This window comes from Orycteropus afer, unplaced genomic scaffold (genome assembly GCF_000298275.1).
Source record: "Orycteropus afer afer isolate SDZICR_OR568_19922 unplaced genomic scaffold, OryAfe1.0 scaffold00018, whole genome shotgun sequence".
Taxonomy (NCBI): Eukaryota; Metazoa; Chordata; class Mammalia; order Tubulidentata; family Orycteropodidae; genus Orycteropus; species Orycteropus afer.
In genome coordinates this window covers 6,935,142-6,952,406 of record NW_006921605.1, presented here as the reverse complement: position 1 = coordinate 6,952,406, position 17,265 = coordinate 6,935,142, and the positions used below count along the sequence as shown (strand labels likewise).

At 53.0% G+C, this 17,265-nt stretch overlaps 1 protein-coding gene across 1 annotated transcript in view; it reads left to right on the top strand.

The window, feature by feature from the left end:
* MYO15B (myosin XVB) overlaps positions 1-17,265 on the top strand; it is a 32,942-nt gene that overhangs the window by 7,134 nt on the left and 8,543 nt on the right. The window contains 28 exon segments of the mRNA XM_042783532.1: positions 942-1,037; positions 1,278-1,409; positions 4,597-4,722; positions 5,815-5,892; positions 6,078-6,193; positions 6,282-6,327; positions 6,513-6,637; positions 7,039-7,156; positions 7,318-7,487; positions 10,449-10,542; positions 11,221-11,277; positions 11,614-11,671; positions 11,894-12,024; positions 12,967-13,062; positions 13,160-13,395; positions 13,478-13,656; positions 13,885-13,957; positions 14,342-14,512; positions 14,740-14,846; positions 14,944-15,020; positions 15,114-15,198; positions 15,418-15,516; positions 15,666-15,772; positions 15,862-16,062; positions 16,247-16,325; positions 16,505-16,621; positions 16,723-16,987; positions 17,063-17,150. Of these exon segments, the coding sequence (XP_042639466.1) occupies positions 942-1,037; positions 1,278-1,409; positions 4,597-4,722; positions 5,815-5,892; positions 6,078-6,193; positions 6,282-6,327; positions 6,513-6,637; positions 7,039-7,156; positions 7,318-7,487; positions 10,449-10,542; positions 11,221-11,277; positions 11,614-11,671; positions 11,894-12,024; positions 12,967-13,062; positions 13,160-13,395; positions 13,478-13,656; positions 13,885-13,957; positions 14,342-14,512; positions 14,740-14,846; positions 14,944-15,020; positions 15,114-15,198; positions 15,418-15,516; positions 15,666-15,772; positions 15,862-16,062; positions 16,247-16,325; positions 16,505-16,621; positions 16,723-16,987; positions 17,063-17,150 (3,327 nt within the window).

The window sequence follows — 17,265 nt, the reverse complement described above, 5'->3', positions numbered from 1 at the left end:
AGTATATATGTGCAGGCATACACGCGGTTGTGTGTTTTTGCATATCATGTGGGTGCTCATGTGTCATGCGTGTGGAGTATATACTCGTGTGTGTGTATGTGTTTGTGTGTGCATGCTCATGTGTCAGGTTTATGTGTGCTAGTGTGTGTGTGTGGGTGCTTGTGTATCAGATGTGTGTGCACTAATGTGTGTGTTCATGTGTCCTGTGTGCACTTGTGTGTCATGTGTGTACTTTTATGTATGCTCTTGTGTGTCATGTGTGTGCACCTGTGTGTCATGTATGTTGGCCCTTGTGTGTCACGTATGTGTCTGTGCTTGTGTTTCATGTGAGTGTGTGTTGTGTGTACTTGCGTGCATACTGTGTCATGTGAGTATTTGTGTTGTGTGTGTGCGCTGTCTTGTGTGTTTTTTGTGTGTGCCTATGCGTGTATGTTTTAGAGGTGTGAAACTGTGCAAAGCTGCCTGAAGTGAGGACCCATGAGGCTTACTCTTAAAGTGCTGGGGGAGCCAGAAGGATCTGTGATCTGAATGGGAGGAATGCTGTAAGGCTTCCTGGAAGAGATGGCCTGGAGTCCTGCTTATGAGAATGAGGGATTCTGATAGCCAGCTAGGTGGTTGGAAAAGGGGTGTCTCAGGCTGCAGGATGCCCATGACCAGAGGCCCAAAGGCTCACAGTAGTGTCGAAGCAGAAGGCAGGGTGTGGGCAGCAAGAGGGAGGCCTGAAGTGTGATTGGGGCAGAGCATGCAAAGGGGCCTTTGCACTTGACTCTGTTGGCTGTAGCATCTGCTCTGGGCACCAGCCCTCCATGAGCCCCCAGGAGGAGAGTGGAACAGCCTCTATGGGAGGGGAATGAAGGGCACCAGGCCTGTGTACCTCCCTCTCACCCCTGCCCTGGGTCCGTCTCACTTGCATGTTCACCTCATTGCCCATGTGCCCCCAGGCGCTGCGGGTGAACAGCCTGGAGCAGCTGTGCAGCAACCTGGCAAGTGAGCGCCTGCAGCTCTTCTCCAGCCAGATGCTTCTGGCCCAGGAGGAGGTACAGGAAGTGGGATGGCATGGGTATGGGTGGGGTCACCCTGGTGCTGCCTGAAGCAGAAGCTGTCCTAGATAAAGAGCAGTGAACTGAAAACTTTTTCCAAAGCCCCCCTGTTGTGGGTGTCCTTCTGAACCTCAGTTTGTTCATCTGTAAAATGGGAGACTCGCACTTGCTGTGGCTCAGACAGGGCCCCACAGATGTGGCTGGACTCTGTGAAGGCCAAGTGCTTGCTGTTCCCAGGAAGAGTGTCGGCAGGAGTTGCTGTCCTGGGTACCCATCACCCAGACTCCACGGGAGTCCTGCCTGGATCTCCTTGAAGACCAGCCCTACAGCCTCCTGAGTATTCTGGATGCCCAGACATGGCTGTCCCAGGTGAGGGCCTGGTGCAGTGATCCCCTAAATGGTGGGGACAGGACAGTCGTAGGACCTCCTAGGGTGGCAGCAAGGTTCAAAGACCCTGCCCACAGCCTCTCAGCACAGCCTGGGAATGTAACAGCTAAGGAGAGAGAGCCCTGGGCTCTCACAGACCTGGTTCAAAGCCTCTCTCTGGATGATCGTGGGCAAGATACTTGGGTATCTGTGGCTGCAGAAGAAGTGCCTGATGGGCGGGTGGTCCTGGAGCAGATGCCTTCCAACGGTGGCCAGATGCCACTCAGGCCTCCAGACTATTCCAGGGAACAGTCTCGGCACTGAGGTGCACCCGTTCCACCTTCCCTTCTACCTAAATGGCTCCCCAGTTACTCTGCAGCCTGACTTCCGTTCATATTTCTGTAGCACTCATGTTCACGTGTAATTACTTTGTACGTTTATTCATTTACTCTTTCCAGAGCTACACTGAGCTCCATTAGGGCTGCGTCCTTGGCTGAGAAGGTCACAATCTACTTGGGGTGCCTGCCATATGTTAACAACTCACCATATATTTATTGGGTGAATGAATGAATGCATATGTGTACCAAGGACCATGCTAGAGATAAAAGGGTGAGCAGAAGTGTATTGCAGACACAGTACCACATTAACAGTAATAACAAACACTAACCTATGGGTAGACACATAGGTAGACAGCTATGGATAGGCAAATGGGAATAATTTAAAAAAAAAGAAAGAAAGAAAAGAAAAGTAGAGCCAGCCCTTCCCCTCTCAGAGCAGGAGAGAAGTTAATAAAACAGAAAAAAATAGGAAACCATGTGTGGTACAGGTTCCACAGGTGAGCATGTGGGGTTTGGGCCACCCCTGCAAGCTGAGACAGTTTCTGCTCAATGGAGACCAAGCAGAGCAGGAGTTTCCATATAGGCTAAATACACCATGGCCCCAAATATAAGGTGACTCCCCAGGTTTTTCCAGGTAGAGGTTGAAAATGAAAGGATTTTTACCATAGGGTGTCAGCCAATTGGAATGTTTCATTTCTTAACATCATTTTTAAAAATGAAATCAACTAGTGGCTACTCAGTCAGCTCTGGACTCTTGGTGATCTCATGCCTTAGAGTAGAACTGCTCCAAAGGGCTTTCAGTGGCTGGTTTTCTAAGAAGATGGCCAGGCCTTTCTTCTGAAGCACCTCAGTGAACTTGAGCCTCCGGCCATTGAGGTTGCAGGCAAGTGCGTGAACCACCCAGAGACATACATGAAGCCTTTCTGGATAGCACAGTGTTAATTTGTGGATCACTGGCTTTCTCAGCCTCCCATTTTCTAACATTTTACTGAAATTGTTCACAGACCTCTTTGAGGTTCCGCAGACACTTTGAGTCACCCTACATGGTTTTCAGGGATCAGCAGCATCATTCAGCCTGAGCACCTTGAAGTGCAGCTCATTTTCAGTCCTTGTTGGGCACTGAATCAGCCACCAATTCCCATTGACTTAACATGGGGGCGAGTTTCTTCACTACGCATTTTGTTATAGGTTCATTATGTCCATAAAATAAGCACTCACTGGATTGCTTTTAAATAGTGATCTTTGAAAGACTTAACAGAGCCTTGTGTATAAACCATGGAAATAATTGCTAAATCTAAAAGTTTCCATCCTCCTCCTTTTTTTTAACCTATGGTAGATATGTATGTGGAGCCCTGTAGTTAAGAACTCTGCTGCTAACTGAAAGATTGGCAGTGTGAACCCACTAGCCGCTCTAAGGGAGAAAAGATGTGGCAGTGGGCTTCCACCTTGGAAACCCTGTGGGGCAGTTCTACTCTGTCCTCTAGGGGCGCTGTGAGGCGGGATTGATCGCAGTGGGTGGAAATGCATATGTAACAAAATATTTGCCATTTCAACAGTCTTCACATGTACAGTTCAGTGACATTGTGTCCGTCGTGTACAATCATCACCCTTCCCTGTTCCCAAAGTTCTCCATCACCTTAACATTCCCCTCCCTGGTGGGACAGTGGTTCAGCACTTGGGAGAAAGATGTGGCAGTCTCTTCTGTACAGAGCCTTGGAAATCTTTTGTGGCAGTTCTACTCTATCCTCTAGGGTCACTGTGAGTCAGAATCCACCCGACGGCAGCGGTTCTTCCCCGCTCCCTCTCCCCAAGTTAAAAGTCAGGGTCTTGTGCGCATGCATGTGTGTGTGCACGTGCGCACACACACATGCACATGCATCCTGAGCACTCAGCTCAGGCCAGCCAAGCGATTTGAGGTAACAGGTTTCCCTTCTCTTACATGATTTTTATCAGGGGTCCTCTATAAGCCACCAAGTCTAGTGTTGACTGAGGGAGAGTGTATCTAAGGCTACTGTGTCTCAAACACAATTTGTTTGTTCAACATAAAGTCATTAAGGAAGAGTGCACACCCTTGGTAAGGACTCTATAGATATAGAGTGACTCTTCCTCTCTGAGGAATGACTTATTCTTTTAAAAAATTTTGCAGTGTTCCTTCCTGTCCCCTTACACCCCTGTTGTTGGTATTTGCTGTTGAGTTGGCCCCGACTCATAGCAACCCCTCCTTGGGTTTCTGAGGCAGTATCACTATGAGAAGTAGATTGCCTAACCTTCCTTCTGAGGAGTGGCTGGTGGGTTTGAACCACCAGCCTTCTGGTTAGCAGTCAAGTGCCTTAGGCATTATGCTACCAGAGCTCCCTCCTCACACCCCTGGTAAGCAACAAAGAAAGTTTCCTTCCATATATAAACCTTTCCTTGACTTTTTACTATAGTAAACTAATACATTATCTGTCCTGTGATTGACTTATTTCACTCAGTATAATGTCCTCCAGGTTCATCCACATTGTGTGGTGGTTTGCAGATTCTACATTATTATTTAGGGTTGCATAGTATTCTATTGTGTGTATGTACCATAGTTTGGCTATCCATTCTTCTGCTGATGGGTGCCTAGGTTGTTTCCATCTTTTAGCTATTGTAAATAGTGCTGCGATGTACATGAGTGTGCATATATCTGTTCGTGTCCTGATTCTCACTTCTTTCAAATATATACCTAGAGGAATGACTTTTTTGAAGGGAAAAAAAAATTCTCACCTTACATTAAAGTATATGCAGCACCTGAGGCCCCTGAGAGGGAAGTGCAGTCCAGGTAGGGAGCAGTGAGTGCAAAAAGCCTGAGGGAAGCACATCCATCACAGGCCACGGATCATACCTTCCTCCAGAAGTGCCACTATCACCATGGCGACCACCCGTGCTACGCCAAGCCCCAGCTGCCCCTGCCCATCTTTACTGTGCAGCATTATGCTGGGCCTGTCACATATCAGGTATCTGTCATCTTGGGGAGTTGGTGATGTGATCCTGCTGTCCCCTATCCAAGCAGAGTCACCTGGACAGATGAAAGGAGTGGGTGAGGGGCGGCCCCTACCTGGTGACCCCACTCAATTCGGAGCATGGTTTACTGCATCCTGGATGAGAATTAGGGGGAAGGGGGAGTTGAGATCTTGGGACCCTCCAACCACAAGGGGCACAATACAGATATGGGACCTGGTTCTGATAATTTCTTAACAGTTTATATCACCTTCTGAGCTTCCATTTTCTCATCTATAAAATGGGAATGAAAACTGCCTATAGCTTTGTTGGTTAAGGTGAAAATGCAATGACATGGAAACGGCCTGGTAGGTGCCTGGCACATAGTAGGTGCTCACTGAATAGATTGTCCTTCCTCCCTCTGGACCCCTGCCTGTGTCTAGTGGGGAGACCAGGTACTTACCCCCAGAAGAAAATTGCCAAGGGGAGGATCCCAGTGTCCAGGGTGGGACTGTGACTAGTTTGAGGTGAGGCCAGTCAGGTGAGGCTCCCTGGAAGAGGTGGTATGCTCTGGTTGTAGAATCAAAACTACAGCACCCAGGAGTTCCCCAAACAAGACAGAGTTTGAATAAAGGCAACCATGAAACTATTGAGTTTAAGATCTTTAAGTGGTGACAAAGTGCCTTCCAGTTGGGAACCTTAAGATTGTCAAATCTTCCCCAGTTGATTTAGAAAATTAGTACAGTACCCCAGGGGGTATTTATGGGAGGAGGGGGAATGGGTTTTGACAAAATCATTCTGAAGTTTTATCTGGTGAAGAAATATATCAGAGTATCCAATAAAATACTGAAAAATCAGAAGATGAAGGAATTTGCACTGCTGGATACTAAAACATATTGTCAAGCTCCACTGATTAGGAGAATATGGTATTGCCAAGGAATGCGCTGATCAGTGGAATGGAATTGAAGGTCCAGTACAGACCCAAAGGTATATGGGGGGATCGGACACACCACAAAGGGTCTTGTAAACCAGTGGGAAAGGATGGACTGTCAGACATAGCCAGCCTTCTTTTCTTGACTCCCCCTCCCCTTCCCACATGGTCTCTGCAGGTTCACAAGTTTTTAAACAGAAACCGGGATCACCTTGACCCTGCTGTGGTGGAAATGCTTGACCAGAGCCAGCTCCAGGTGGCCTGCCAGCCCTCCTGGGGCCCCAACCATTCCACTCTGCCCCCAGACTCTCATCCCCCCTGGACTCGCTTGCCCTTGTCCAAGCGGCTCACCCTCGAGTCTCTGGCACCTTAGACCAACTCCCTGTTGCTGTGGGAGTGGGGGCAGCCTGGACTATGGGCCCACTCACCTCTCACCCACAGCTGGTGGGCAGCCTGTTCCAGGAAGCAGAACCCCAGTTGGGACGAGGGCAAGGCAGACCCACACTGGCTTCTCGCTTTCAGCAGTCACTGGGGGACCTTATAGCACGTCTGCACAGGTGAGAACAGTGCCCCACACCTGACCCCAGGCAGGTGGATGAGGGGCTGGCATATGCCCAGGTGACCCCCCCCCCTTCTACCCATCAGGAGCCACGTCTCTTTTGTCCAGTGTCTCAACCCTAATCCTGGAGAGGTGAGCTTGCCAGCACCTGGTCCCAGGTAGGTTGGGGAGGGCACCACTCCTCCCAGAGCCCCCACCCCTGCCCTGCCCTCATTGCTGTTGACTCCCTCTCACCCCTCTGTGTCCTGCCACACATACCTACAGCCTTAAGCTCTTGAGTTTGACCCTGGCTCCCACTCTCCCTGGCCCACACCCAGCTCCCAGGCCTCTTTGATGTAGGACACGTGGCTGAGCAGCTGCACCAGTTGGGCATCCTGGAGGCCATACGTGCCCGCAGCACTAACTTCCCTGTGCGTTTGCCCTTCGAGGCCTTCCTGGCCAGGTAGGATCCCAGGACAGATCAGCCAGTGTCCAAGGGTCCTCGAGGTCAGTATTGATGTGGAGGACCCCCTGCAGTGACTGCGGGCCTATGGTTTCTTTAGGTGTTTAGTAATTTAGGGGGAAAAAAACAAACCTGTTGACTTTGAGTCAGTTTCAACTCATAACGACCCAGTAAGAGTAGAATAGTCCCATGGAGTTTCCAAGGTTGTAATTATTACAGAAGCAGATTGCCCCATCTTTTTTTCCCTGTAGAGCAGCTGGTAGGTTTGAACCGCTGACCTTTAAGTTAGCAGCCAAGCACTAAATCATTGAACCACCACTCCTTATTGAGTTACTGCATAACTGCCAGGGGCTCAGGGTGTCACACTGCCAGTGTGACCTCTGCCCTCCCTCCCTGGGCAGGTTCCGGTCCCTGGGCACAGAGGGGCAGGGAGAGCCCTCTGACCGGGAGAGGTGCGGTGCCATCCTGAGGCAGGTGATGGGGGCCAAGTCGCCCCTCTATCACCTGGGAGCCTCCAAGGTGAGTACATGTGTCCATGTGTGATGGGGACACACAGGTGTACAGGAGACGAGTGTTCTGGGAAAAACTGGGACCAACTCCAGCTTAAGCAGGTGCCTCTGGGACAGTGGGGAGGTGGAGGAGGGTAGGCAGAAGGTTCCCCCATTGAACTCTGCCCGCAGGTCCTGCTGCGGGAGCAGGGCTAGCAGCAGCTGGAGCAGCACCGGGCCCAGCAGCGTGCCCAGGCCTTGCTCACCCTGCACCGTGGCCTCCATGCCTACATCTCCCACCAGCGCCTCTGCCTCCGCCTCCTGCCCCGGATGCAGGCTCGAGTGCGTGGGCTCCAGGCCAGGTCTGCAGGCCTGAGAAGGAGCTGTGGGCTCAAGGGGGTGGGATGAGGCCAGGAGGGCTCCTTCTGAAGGGGACGGGGCAGGGTTGGGGAGATGTGGAGTGTCAGGACAAGTCTACCTGCCCCTGTGCCCGCCTCATCAGCATTCGATCTCTCCTTGACAGCATCCTTGCCTATATCCATGTGGCCTCTGCTTGGATACTCCCAGTCACGAGAAGCTCTTTACCTATTCAGGCTGCTCTTAACTGCAATCTGGAGTCTTTGAATGTTCTCTTTTCTCATCAGTTCTCCACTCTGCAGCAAGAACAATTTTTGAAAAACGTGAATCAGGTTGTAACTGGCCTGGCCCATAGGACTCTCTCCACCTCTCCAGCTTCTATTTAAGCCATACTTTTTCCATCCTACCTACTTGGGACTTCTCTTGGTTCCTTGGGCTCACTGTACACCCTTTTGCTTTCTGGTCTTTGCACACATGGTCCCCCCTGCTTGTGAGGGTTCTCTGCTCCTTTCCACCCAATTAACTCCTATTCAGCCTTCACAGATTGTCTGCATGCCTTCATCCAACAACTGCTGGATGACCATCTGCTCCATCTACTTTGGGCCAGACAGTGGTGATAAGGATGGGGAAGGCAGAGACAGTACCTCCCAGCCCAGCTGGGAAGTCAGATTCAGACCCTTCAAATTAGTAAAACTTACATTATTCTGTTTTTATATAAATAATATGCTTGTTCTATATGCTATGCTGATTTTTTGAAACGTTTATTTTTAAAATTCATTTAATTAATTTCCTAAAAAATTAGCATAGCATGCTTACTAAAATACCTTGTAGGGGTGGGTGGGTGCAGTTGGCAAAAAGACGTATAACATGCTCATTATTTGCATATAAATACAGAATACAAATATGTGCATATGTATTTGTAGTTACTTATTTGTTGTTGTTGTTGTTATTTGCCGTCGAGTCGGCCCCGACTCATAGTGACCCCTCCTTGGGTTTCCGAGGCAGTATCACTACGGAAGTAGGATTGCCCAACCTTCCTTCCGAGGAGTGGCTGGTGGGTTTGAACCGCCAGCCTTCTGGTTAGCAGTCAAGTGCCTTAGCCACTATGCTACCAGAGCTCCCAGTTACTTATTTAGAGATACCAATTTCTTTGTGTTGTTTTCTATCTCTTATCACTCTTCTGAGGTCTGTTGCCTTCTTACGGAAGTATATTCTTTAGTAGTTCTTCCAACGGCATTTGAAAAAAACAATACCCCTATTGATTCCAACTCACAAGCATTAGAGAGTGGTCAATTCTGTCTTTGAGAATGTCTTCACTTCCATTCTTGAATCATAGTATAGCTGGGTGTAGAATTCTAACTTTTGTCATTATTTTCCCTCATTGTGTTGAAGATACTGCTATTGTCTTTTCTCTCCTTGTTGTTGAGACATCTGCTTAAGTCTAATTTTTATTCGTTTGTAAGTAACCTTTATTTTTTTTTTTAGTTGTTTACATGATTTTTTTTTTTTGTATCAGGGGTTCTGGTTTTTATTATGATGCATCTGGGTGTCTATTTATTTTTAAATTTATATCCTGCTCATGACTCCTTCATTGATGAGTCAAGTCTTACATCTGGAAAATTCTCAAAGATAGTGTGGTGGTTATGTTTGTGTGTCAACTTGGCTGGGCCTGGTTGAGTGGCTGGGCAGCTGGTGGTAGTTATTTCCCATGATGAGACTGGCAATCATCTCCATGGTGGGATCTACCACAAGCAACTGAGTCGCTGCTTTGGGTATGTGGTTTGCTTCCCGTATATAAGCAGCAGCTTTGGGAATGGTCTCTGGCTTATGGCACGCTTGGACCCTGAATGTAGCCATGTCATTGTTCAGCATCCTGCCAGGCTCTGCTAACCTTGGGACTTACAATGGACTTGAGTTAATGGCCTGCCGTGTGGTTTGGTAACATCGGGACGTGCCATTTTATTTGTCAACCTTGGCTTTGTTAGCCTCAGCAGCTGTTAGCTGTCTGAGTGAAGTAAAGCCTCTAGCTCCAGTGGGCCGGGAGCAGAAGGCAGAGCTGAACCCCAAGGTTGAGGGGCTTTCACCTAGCCCAAAGAGACTGGCACTTTGAACTTGGACTTTAAAGCCTCCCAAACTGTAAGAGAATAAACTCCTGTTTGTTATAGCCATCCCATTTGTGGTATATTCCTGTCAGAGCAGCCACTAGGTAACCAAAACAGTTTATTTGAACACTGAATTTACTGTTAGATTTTGTTTTTCTTAGTTAGGTTTTCAGTGATCTTTTTTCATTTTTAGATGTTCTGCTTGGCTCTTTATAAAATAATAATATGCCAGACTCTGTTCTAAACACTAACATCTATTAATTCATTTAATTTTACCATGGGATGGGTGTTATGATAATCCCCATTTTACAGATGATGAAAATGAAGCACAGAGAGTTAAAGTAATTTATCCAAGATCACAGTGACTAAAGATCGGGGAAATGATTTGAACCCAGGTAGCCTGGCTCTTTTGTCTCTGAGTGGTGCAAGGAATGTGCTCTTGCCTACTAATCTAAAGGCTGCGGTTCAAATCCACCCAGTGATGGGATGGAAGTAAAGCCTGGTGATCTGCTTCTATAAAGATTACAGCCAAGAAAAACCCCTACGGGGCAGATACACTCTGTAACACGTGAGGTTGCATGAGTCAGAATTGACTCAACGGCAATGAATTGTTGTTTTTTCTTTGTTGTTGTTTTGGTTTGGCTCCAGTGCCTAGAAATTTAATCCCTAGCTAAATAGCTTCTTAATTTGCCTGTCGTCCCCACCCCTCAATAATATCCTATTTTTTATATATTGCTTCTATTAAACATCTAGGAGTTTCAGTGGTCTGCGCCAATTTTTATGTTAATTTCTTGACCCAGAGGATGAGGACTCAGGCACCAGGCAGGAGTTATAAGTTTGGACCCCTCTCTCCCTGGCCTCCAGGAAACGATACCTCCGACGGCAGGCAGCTCTGGGACAGCTGAACACCATCCTGATGGTGGCCCGGCCCCTGCTCTGGAGACGGCACAGACTACAGGTAAAAGGGTTTGGGTGAGGCTGCTGGACTGGGGAGGCTAAGGATGGAAGCCAGCCAGCCTCAGCTGTCAACACTGACAGAACCCCTGCAGTGTCCATCCTCCTAGCCCAGCTGTGCAGTGATTGAGGCCTTGAGAGACTGTTGCCCATTGAGCTCTTGCCATTCCCTCTGCCTGGCCAGTGTCAGCTGGGGCCTCTGGGAGCTCATTGCCTTTATCGACCCTGCCCACTCCCTGCCTGGGGTTCCTCCCAGCCCCTCCAGCCCTCCCTTGGGCTCTACCTGCTCCCCTCTCTTGACTGATGACTGTAATTTGAGGGCCATAAAGAAGCTCAAAGGTCATTGCCCACATATTTCTTCCTCCATGGCCCCTCCTTGCTGGACTTTGTTCCCCTGGGACCATCCCTCCCCTTCCTGCCCTCTTCCTGGTATCCTGGCAGACTGGCAGTGACGCTCTCAGTGCTGAGGCTGGTGAGGGCTCTGACATCCAGGGCCAGGCAGGGCCTGATCCACTGTCCACTGTTGGGCAGCTGGCACCTCTGGGTTTGTGCTTGTCCTTCTGCTGGTGCCAGAACCCCCAGGAGCAGGAGGGGGCGGCTGGCTGCCAGACAGGGGAACTGCCACAGGGAGACTCGGTGACTCCCCACGGGGGCATCAGCTCTTCCTGTGTCTCCTCAACAGCTTGGGCACTGGTGTGGCTGGCACAGCATCAGGACCTCAGAGAAACTTCCAAGCATGGTAGGTATCTGGAGAACCAGAGGGGTTCTACACTGGGGTGTGAACCCGCTGAACCTGGCACTGCTTGAGGGGGATGGAGAGAGGGCAGCCAGGGATGCCAGTGTGGGTCCTGTCTCTCGGCACTTCCATCATGCCCCCTGGGATGTGGGTGGGTTGCCTTGTCCCTCTAGTGCTTTTGGATCCCTTCTGAGGACTCTTGGGGCCCATTTGTTTGAATGTCAAGAATCAGGATCTTTGGTCTTGGGAGAGGACGTTTATAATAATGGGGGTGAGGAGGAGCATGGGGACTTTACATCCCTTTTCTGAGTACCTGGGCTAACTGCCCGTCCCTGCTAGGAGTTGGGGCGCTTACAGATCCCTGCTGAGCTGGCCATCATGCTGAAGACCATGGAAAGTGAGTCTTGGATGGAGGTGTCCCCCTTGCCGTGACCCCTCTCTCAGTCCTTTTCCTGTTCCATGGCTCCGTCCCATGTGGTCCCTCTGATACTCTGGGCTCCCCTGAGCTCACTGCCCCTTTCCCAGCTCTCCCTAAGGGGAAGGTGGCTCATGAGGAAGTATGGGGGTAGGGTCCAAGCTGGGGCCCACACCTGACCTATGTCACCATGCTCATCCCCAGGCCGACAGCTTGCCCTGGCAGAGAGCATCACCGAGTCAATGCCCCCAGAAGTCACTGCCCGGTCCAGCCTGGCCCTCCCACCCGACATCGACCGGTTCCCCTTCTCCAGCTTCATTTCCATCGGTTTCCAGGTGGGTCCCCCAGCCTGCGTGTGTCCTGGCTGCCCCCTTGGCTCCCCAAGTGGTAGCTGTCTGTCCCCTCGTGCTCACCTTCCCTGCCCCTCTCCAGGGACTGGGGCTGTGGATGGAGCTAAATTGCACTGAAATGCCCATTGGGCCTGAATGTGCAACATCTTATTATTTATACCTGTGGGATTGCCCTGCCATCGAAGGCATATCTTTAAAGGGAAACTGCCCACTTTGCCTCATGAAGTAAAGCAGCAGGAGTCACAATACCTGCTGTGACACGGGCAAACCTGGAACACAGTGCTTGGTGAAATCAATCAGACACAAAAGGACCTGCAGTGTGTGATGCCACTTCTGTGAACCACCTGCAGAGACAGGTTCATTAGTGACTCCCAGGCAGGAGGAAGGGAACAATGAGGAGCCCCTCCAGAGGAGGCCCCGGGCTTCCGTTAAGTGTGATGAAAAATTTTGGAAATGGACAGAAGTGTAGGGTGCACGGTGTGGGGGAAGATCACTGGTGTCACTGAATCACACACATAAAAATGGCTGAAATGACAAATGTTTGGTTATAAATATTTCACCATGATAAAAGAAACCAGGATTCACGACCTAGTTTTGCTTAAAAACTCACAGGGGGCAGGGAATATATGTTCTTACATGTAGAAAGTGAGGCTGGAGAGACAGACATGGCAGCCATGGTGATCTGGGGCTGGGGCGGTGGCAGTGGGTTCCAATTTCTTCTTTACACTTTGGGGGTTTCTGAGTCATCTGTGCATGTGGTCCCCATCTTCTAATCAGGATGAGCAGTGATGGTGCAGTCCTAAGGTGGTTGTCCCCACCAGTGCCCCCATCCAGGGTGCATGCTCCTGTGGTCCCCCTGGGTGCTGTCCCCAGTGGTCAGCACAGACAGCCTCTTCCTGGGCACTGTGCCACCCTCCTTCCTTGCAGGAACCCTCCCTGCCCCGCCCTGGGCAGCCCCTGGCCAAGCCTCTGACCCGGCTGGACGGTGAGAACCCTCAGCATGCATTAGACATCAACAAGGTGGTGAGTGACCCAGCAAGTGACCCAGCAAGGAGGATGTGGGGGGCTGGCTCAGCGTAGGAGACACAGCCACATCCTGCCCCCTCGTCTTGGTTGGCAGATGCTGAGGCTCCTGGGGGATGGGTCCCTGCCATCCTGGCAGGAGCAGACCATGGGTGCGTACCTGGTGCTGCAGGGACAGCGTCGGCCAGGGCTGCGGGATGAGCTCTTCAGCCAGCTGGTGGCCCAGCTCTGGCACAACCCGGACGAGCAGCAGAGCCAGCGTGGCTGGGCTCTCATGGCCATCCTGCTTGGCGCCTTCCCCCCCATGCCCACCTTGCACAAGCCGCTGCTCAAGTAAGGGCCCTAGCAGTGGGGGCACCAGGGTTGGGCTCAGGAGTCCGTCCTGTTCCTACAGTAGCTCTGGGCTGTCCCGTAGGTTCGTGTCTGATCAGGCACCCACAGGCATGGCGGCCCTGTGCCAGCACAAGCTGCTGGGCGCCCTGGAGCAGACACGGGTGGCCCCCGGGACTACACGGGCCCACCCCCCGACCCAGCTTGAGTGGACAGCTGGATGGCGGCGCGGCCGCATGGCACTGGATGTCTTCACCTTCAGTGGTGATTCTCCTACTGCACTGGCCCCCAGGGGGTCCCCTGCCTTCCTGGGCCCTGCTCTCTCCTCGCCACCCCCACTCCCACCTGTTCAGCTGCCTGCTGCATAGCAGCAGCCCCCTGGGACCCTCCTGTCCCCTCTGTCCCTGCTTTTGGAGCCCCATAGACAGCAGCCCCTTCCCATTGGGGTGGACCTTTGCTGTCCCTCATCTGGCCCCCCTCCTGGCCCTGCAGAGGAGTGCTTCTCAGCTGAGGTGGAATCCTGGACCACGGGGGAGCAGTTTGCAGGGTGGATCCTGCAGAGCAGGTATGGGGGCATCTGGCATGGGGGGACAGTGCTACACTGACATGGTCCCCATCCTCTTCCTCCTCCTGGGGCCAAAGGCTGCATCCCCCAAGGGGCTAGGAAGTGGGGAGTGGTCCGGGCTGTGAATTCCAGTCAAGAGTGAGGAGTAGAGTTCACAGTGAGGGGTGAGAGACTGCCTGTGGCCCATCAGTGAGCGAGAGCTATGGACATGGGGACAGCTGAGAGCTGTCTGAGCTGCTGAGTGACACGGGGCTTCTCAGGGCTAGGGCTTTGGGACATCGCATGCTGCTGGACCGCCTTCTCCAGCCCCTCTACCTTGGCAAGCCCTGTGGTCCTTCCCTCTGCCTCACTGACCACCCCGCCTGTCACTCCTACCCTTCCTAGAGGCCTGGAGGTGCCCCCCCGTGGCTGGTCTGTGTCCCTGCATTCCGGGGAGGTCTGGCAGGACTTGGCTGGCTGCGACTTTGTCCTGGACTTGATCGGCCAGATTGAGGACCTGGGGGACCCAGCCGGCCCCCACAGCTACCCCATAGCCTCTCACGGCTATCCCATCACGCCTCACGGCTTGTAGGTGCCACCCCAGTACCCCTGCCCCTGCCCTGGTGGTGGTCCCTTCTGGTACCCTATTGTACCCTGTAGTTGGGTCACAGCTGCTACAGGCCCATTCCTTCCCCCTAACCCTCCTCCCAGCTTGTGGGAGCAGCTCCACAGCCCCTTCTAGATCTTGCCGCAGCCTGGCTACTCCCCAACCAAGACAGTGAGTTGGATTCACTCTCCTGCAGAGCCTCTGAAGACATACCTCCTGCCCCTGACATCCAGGCCCCCCGGATACTCCCAGAACCACCCCCAGGTCCAGCCCCAACACTGCCCAGCAGGGACTACCACACAGGTAAGGCTGGAGTGGGCATTGGAGGCCTGACAGAGGGCTGGGAATGGGGTGCAGGATGCCCCACAGTGGGTGGCACCAATCTTCTCCTGCTCTGCAGGGGATGCCCAGACGTCACGGAGCCTGGATGGTTTCCTGGACCACCTCTTTGAGCCAGTCCTCTCTCCTGGCCTCAGTGTAGGTGCCCACACATCCCTGGGGCCTGGCTGCCCCCTTGTCTCTCCCTGGCTCTAGCTATGCCCCTGTGACCTGTGACTTTTGTTCCTCCAGGATCTCGAGCAGAGCTGGGCTCTTCAGGGCCGCATGAAGGGAGGGGGCGCTATGGGACCCATGCAGCAGGGTGGCTACCCTATGGGTGAGTGCAGGCTGCACCCAGAGGGGCTCTGGATCTCACCCTGGCAGAGTCTCATCCAGGCGGTACTGCCCCCAAGCCCCAGGGCCCCTCAGGCAGCCTGGGGACAGAGCTCTGGCCAGCACCCTGGTGGCTATGGCCGATGCCATTCTCTTTGCCTGGGACTGGTGGGAGGTGTACATGGGCCCAGGAGGGACTAGCCTGAAGGGCCTGTTCCCTCAGTGTACTCAGGGATGATGCAGGTGCCTGGATACCAGCCTGCCATGATGCCCGCACCTGTGCCCATGATGCCAGCAATGGGTGCAGTCCCTGCCATGCCAGGTAGGACTGGAGACCTTGGGGCTCCTTCCCAGAACAGCTGGCTTGGACTGGTGGAGGGAGGGTCCTGCCAGGACCCAGAGGGCACAGTGGGCAAGCTTATCCACTTGGTTGTGGCATTCACCACCCGGCCCCACCTTTCACCTTCTCAGCCATGATGGTGCCTCCCCAACCATCACAGCCGGGGCTCCCCAGCATGGATGCCAGGCAGCTGGCCGTCCAGCAGCAGAACTTCATCAACCAGCAGGCGCTGATCCTAGTGAGCGTGGGCAGGCACTAGGCAGGGTGGGGGTGAAGGGAGGGACAGGCCTTCAGGCCAGGCCAGGGCTCTCACCTCTTCCTCTCCAGGCCCAGCAGATGACCACACAGGCCATGACCCTGACTTTGGAGCAGACTCAGAAGCAGCAGCGCCAGATCCAGGCCTCCAGGGCTGCCTTCCCGGCTCCAGCCCCAGCCCCAGCCCCAGCAACTACCCACAAGTCCAGGAAGCCTCCCCCCTCCCAGGTAGAGCCAGCGAGTGAGCTTGAGTCAGCAAGTGCCTTTTTGAGGGTAAGGAGTGGGAGACAGACAGATGGTGGGCTCCAGGGATGGGAGACACAGGGTGGGGGGTGAGCAGGAAGGAGGAGAGAAGAGACTGCTGGGCCCCAGGTCCCCCAGGGGTTAAGGGGTATGCTGTGAGCATGGTGACTCAGCTGGCTAGGGCTGTACCTCCACTTCCCCTTCCTGCTAGGAGGAGCCCCCAGAGGAGACCAGTGACAGGACCCAGAATCCCAAGAGCTTCCAACAGAAACGAGAGTACTTCCAGAAGATGGGTAAGAGCACATGGGGAGGTGGACCTGCACAGAAGCCTGGCCCAGGGTGAGGGGTACACTCTGCTCCCTGGATCAGTGTGGCCTGTCCAGCTGTCTGTTAAGCTGCCTGGATGGGCAGGTCAGGTGGGGGCTGTTGAGCACACATGGGTCACAGAGAGGGCTATGTGGGGCACTTACAGGACAGCAGCAGATCAAGATGAAGATGGTGAAGCCTCCAGCCAAGATCCAGATCCCACAGGCAGAGGAGCAGGAGGGACAGGAGGAAGAGGAGCAAGAAGAGGAGACAGCAAGAGCAGGTGGTAGTGGGAGACGGGGGAAACAGGAGAGGGGCCCAGGGGCTTCTGTGCTTTGGGGCAGTGTCTCATCATCCCATCATCACTGTCTTACCTCCATACAGCGTCTTCTCCATCCCCTCCTCCTCCCCCAGTAGTGAGGAAGCCACTGAAACAAGATGCAGCCAAAGCTGCAAATGAGGCTGAGGCTGAGCCAGCCAAAGAGGCCAGACCTGGCGGTGGCCACAGGCCAGCAAGGAGTAGGGGGCCTGTGGTACGCAGTGTGGATCCCGAGGCCCAGCAGCCAGAGCCCAGCCGGGAGATCCGCAATATCATCCGCATGTACCAGAGCCGCCCGGCGCCTGTACCTGTACCTGTGCAGCCACCCAGGTGGGCTCCCTGGAGGAGGCGGTGGGGCTGCTCCAGCCTCAGGGACCCCAGGTGACTTCTTCTTGCTGATAGGAGGACCCCCAAAGCTTTCCTGAAGAAAAATGACCCCAAAGACGAGGCTCTGGCTAAGCTGGGGATCAACAATGCCAGCTCACCCCCTTTGGTGAGCACCCCCGTACTGCCCTGCCAGGCCCCAAGCTGCTGGGAGGTCTCTGGGAAAAACCAGCCTGGAGCTTTCTCCACTCTTGGTCATGTGGCCTTTTCCCCTAGACACAACT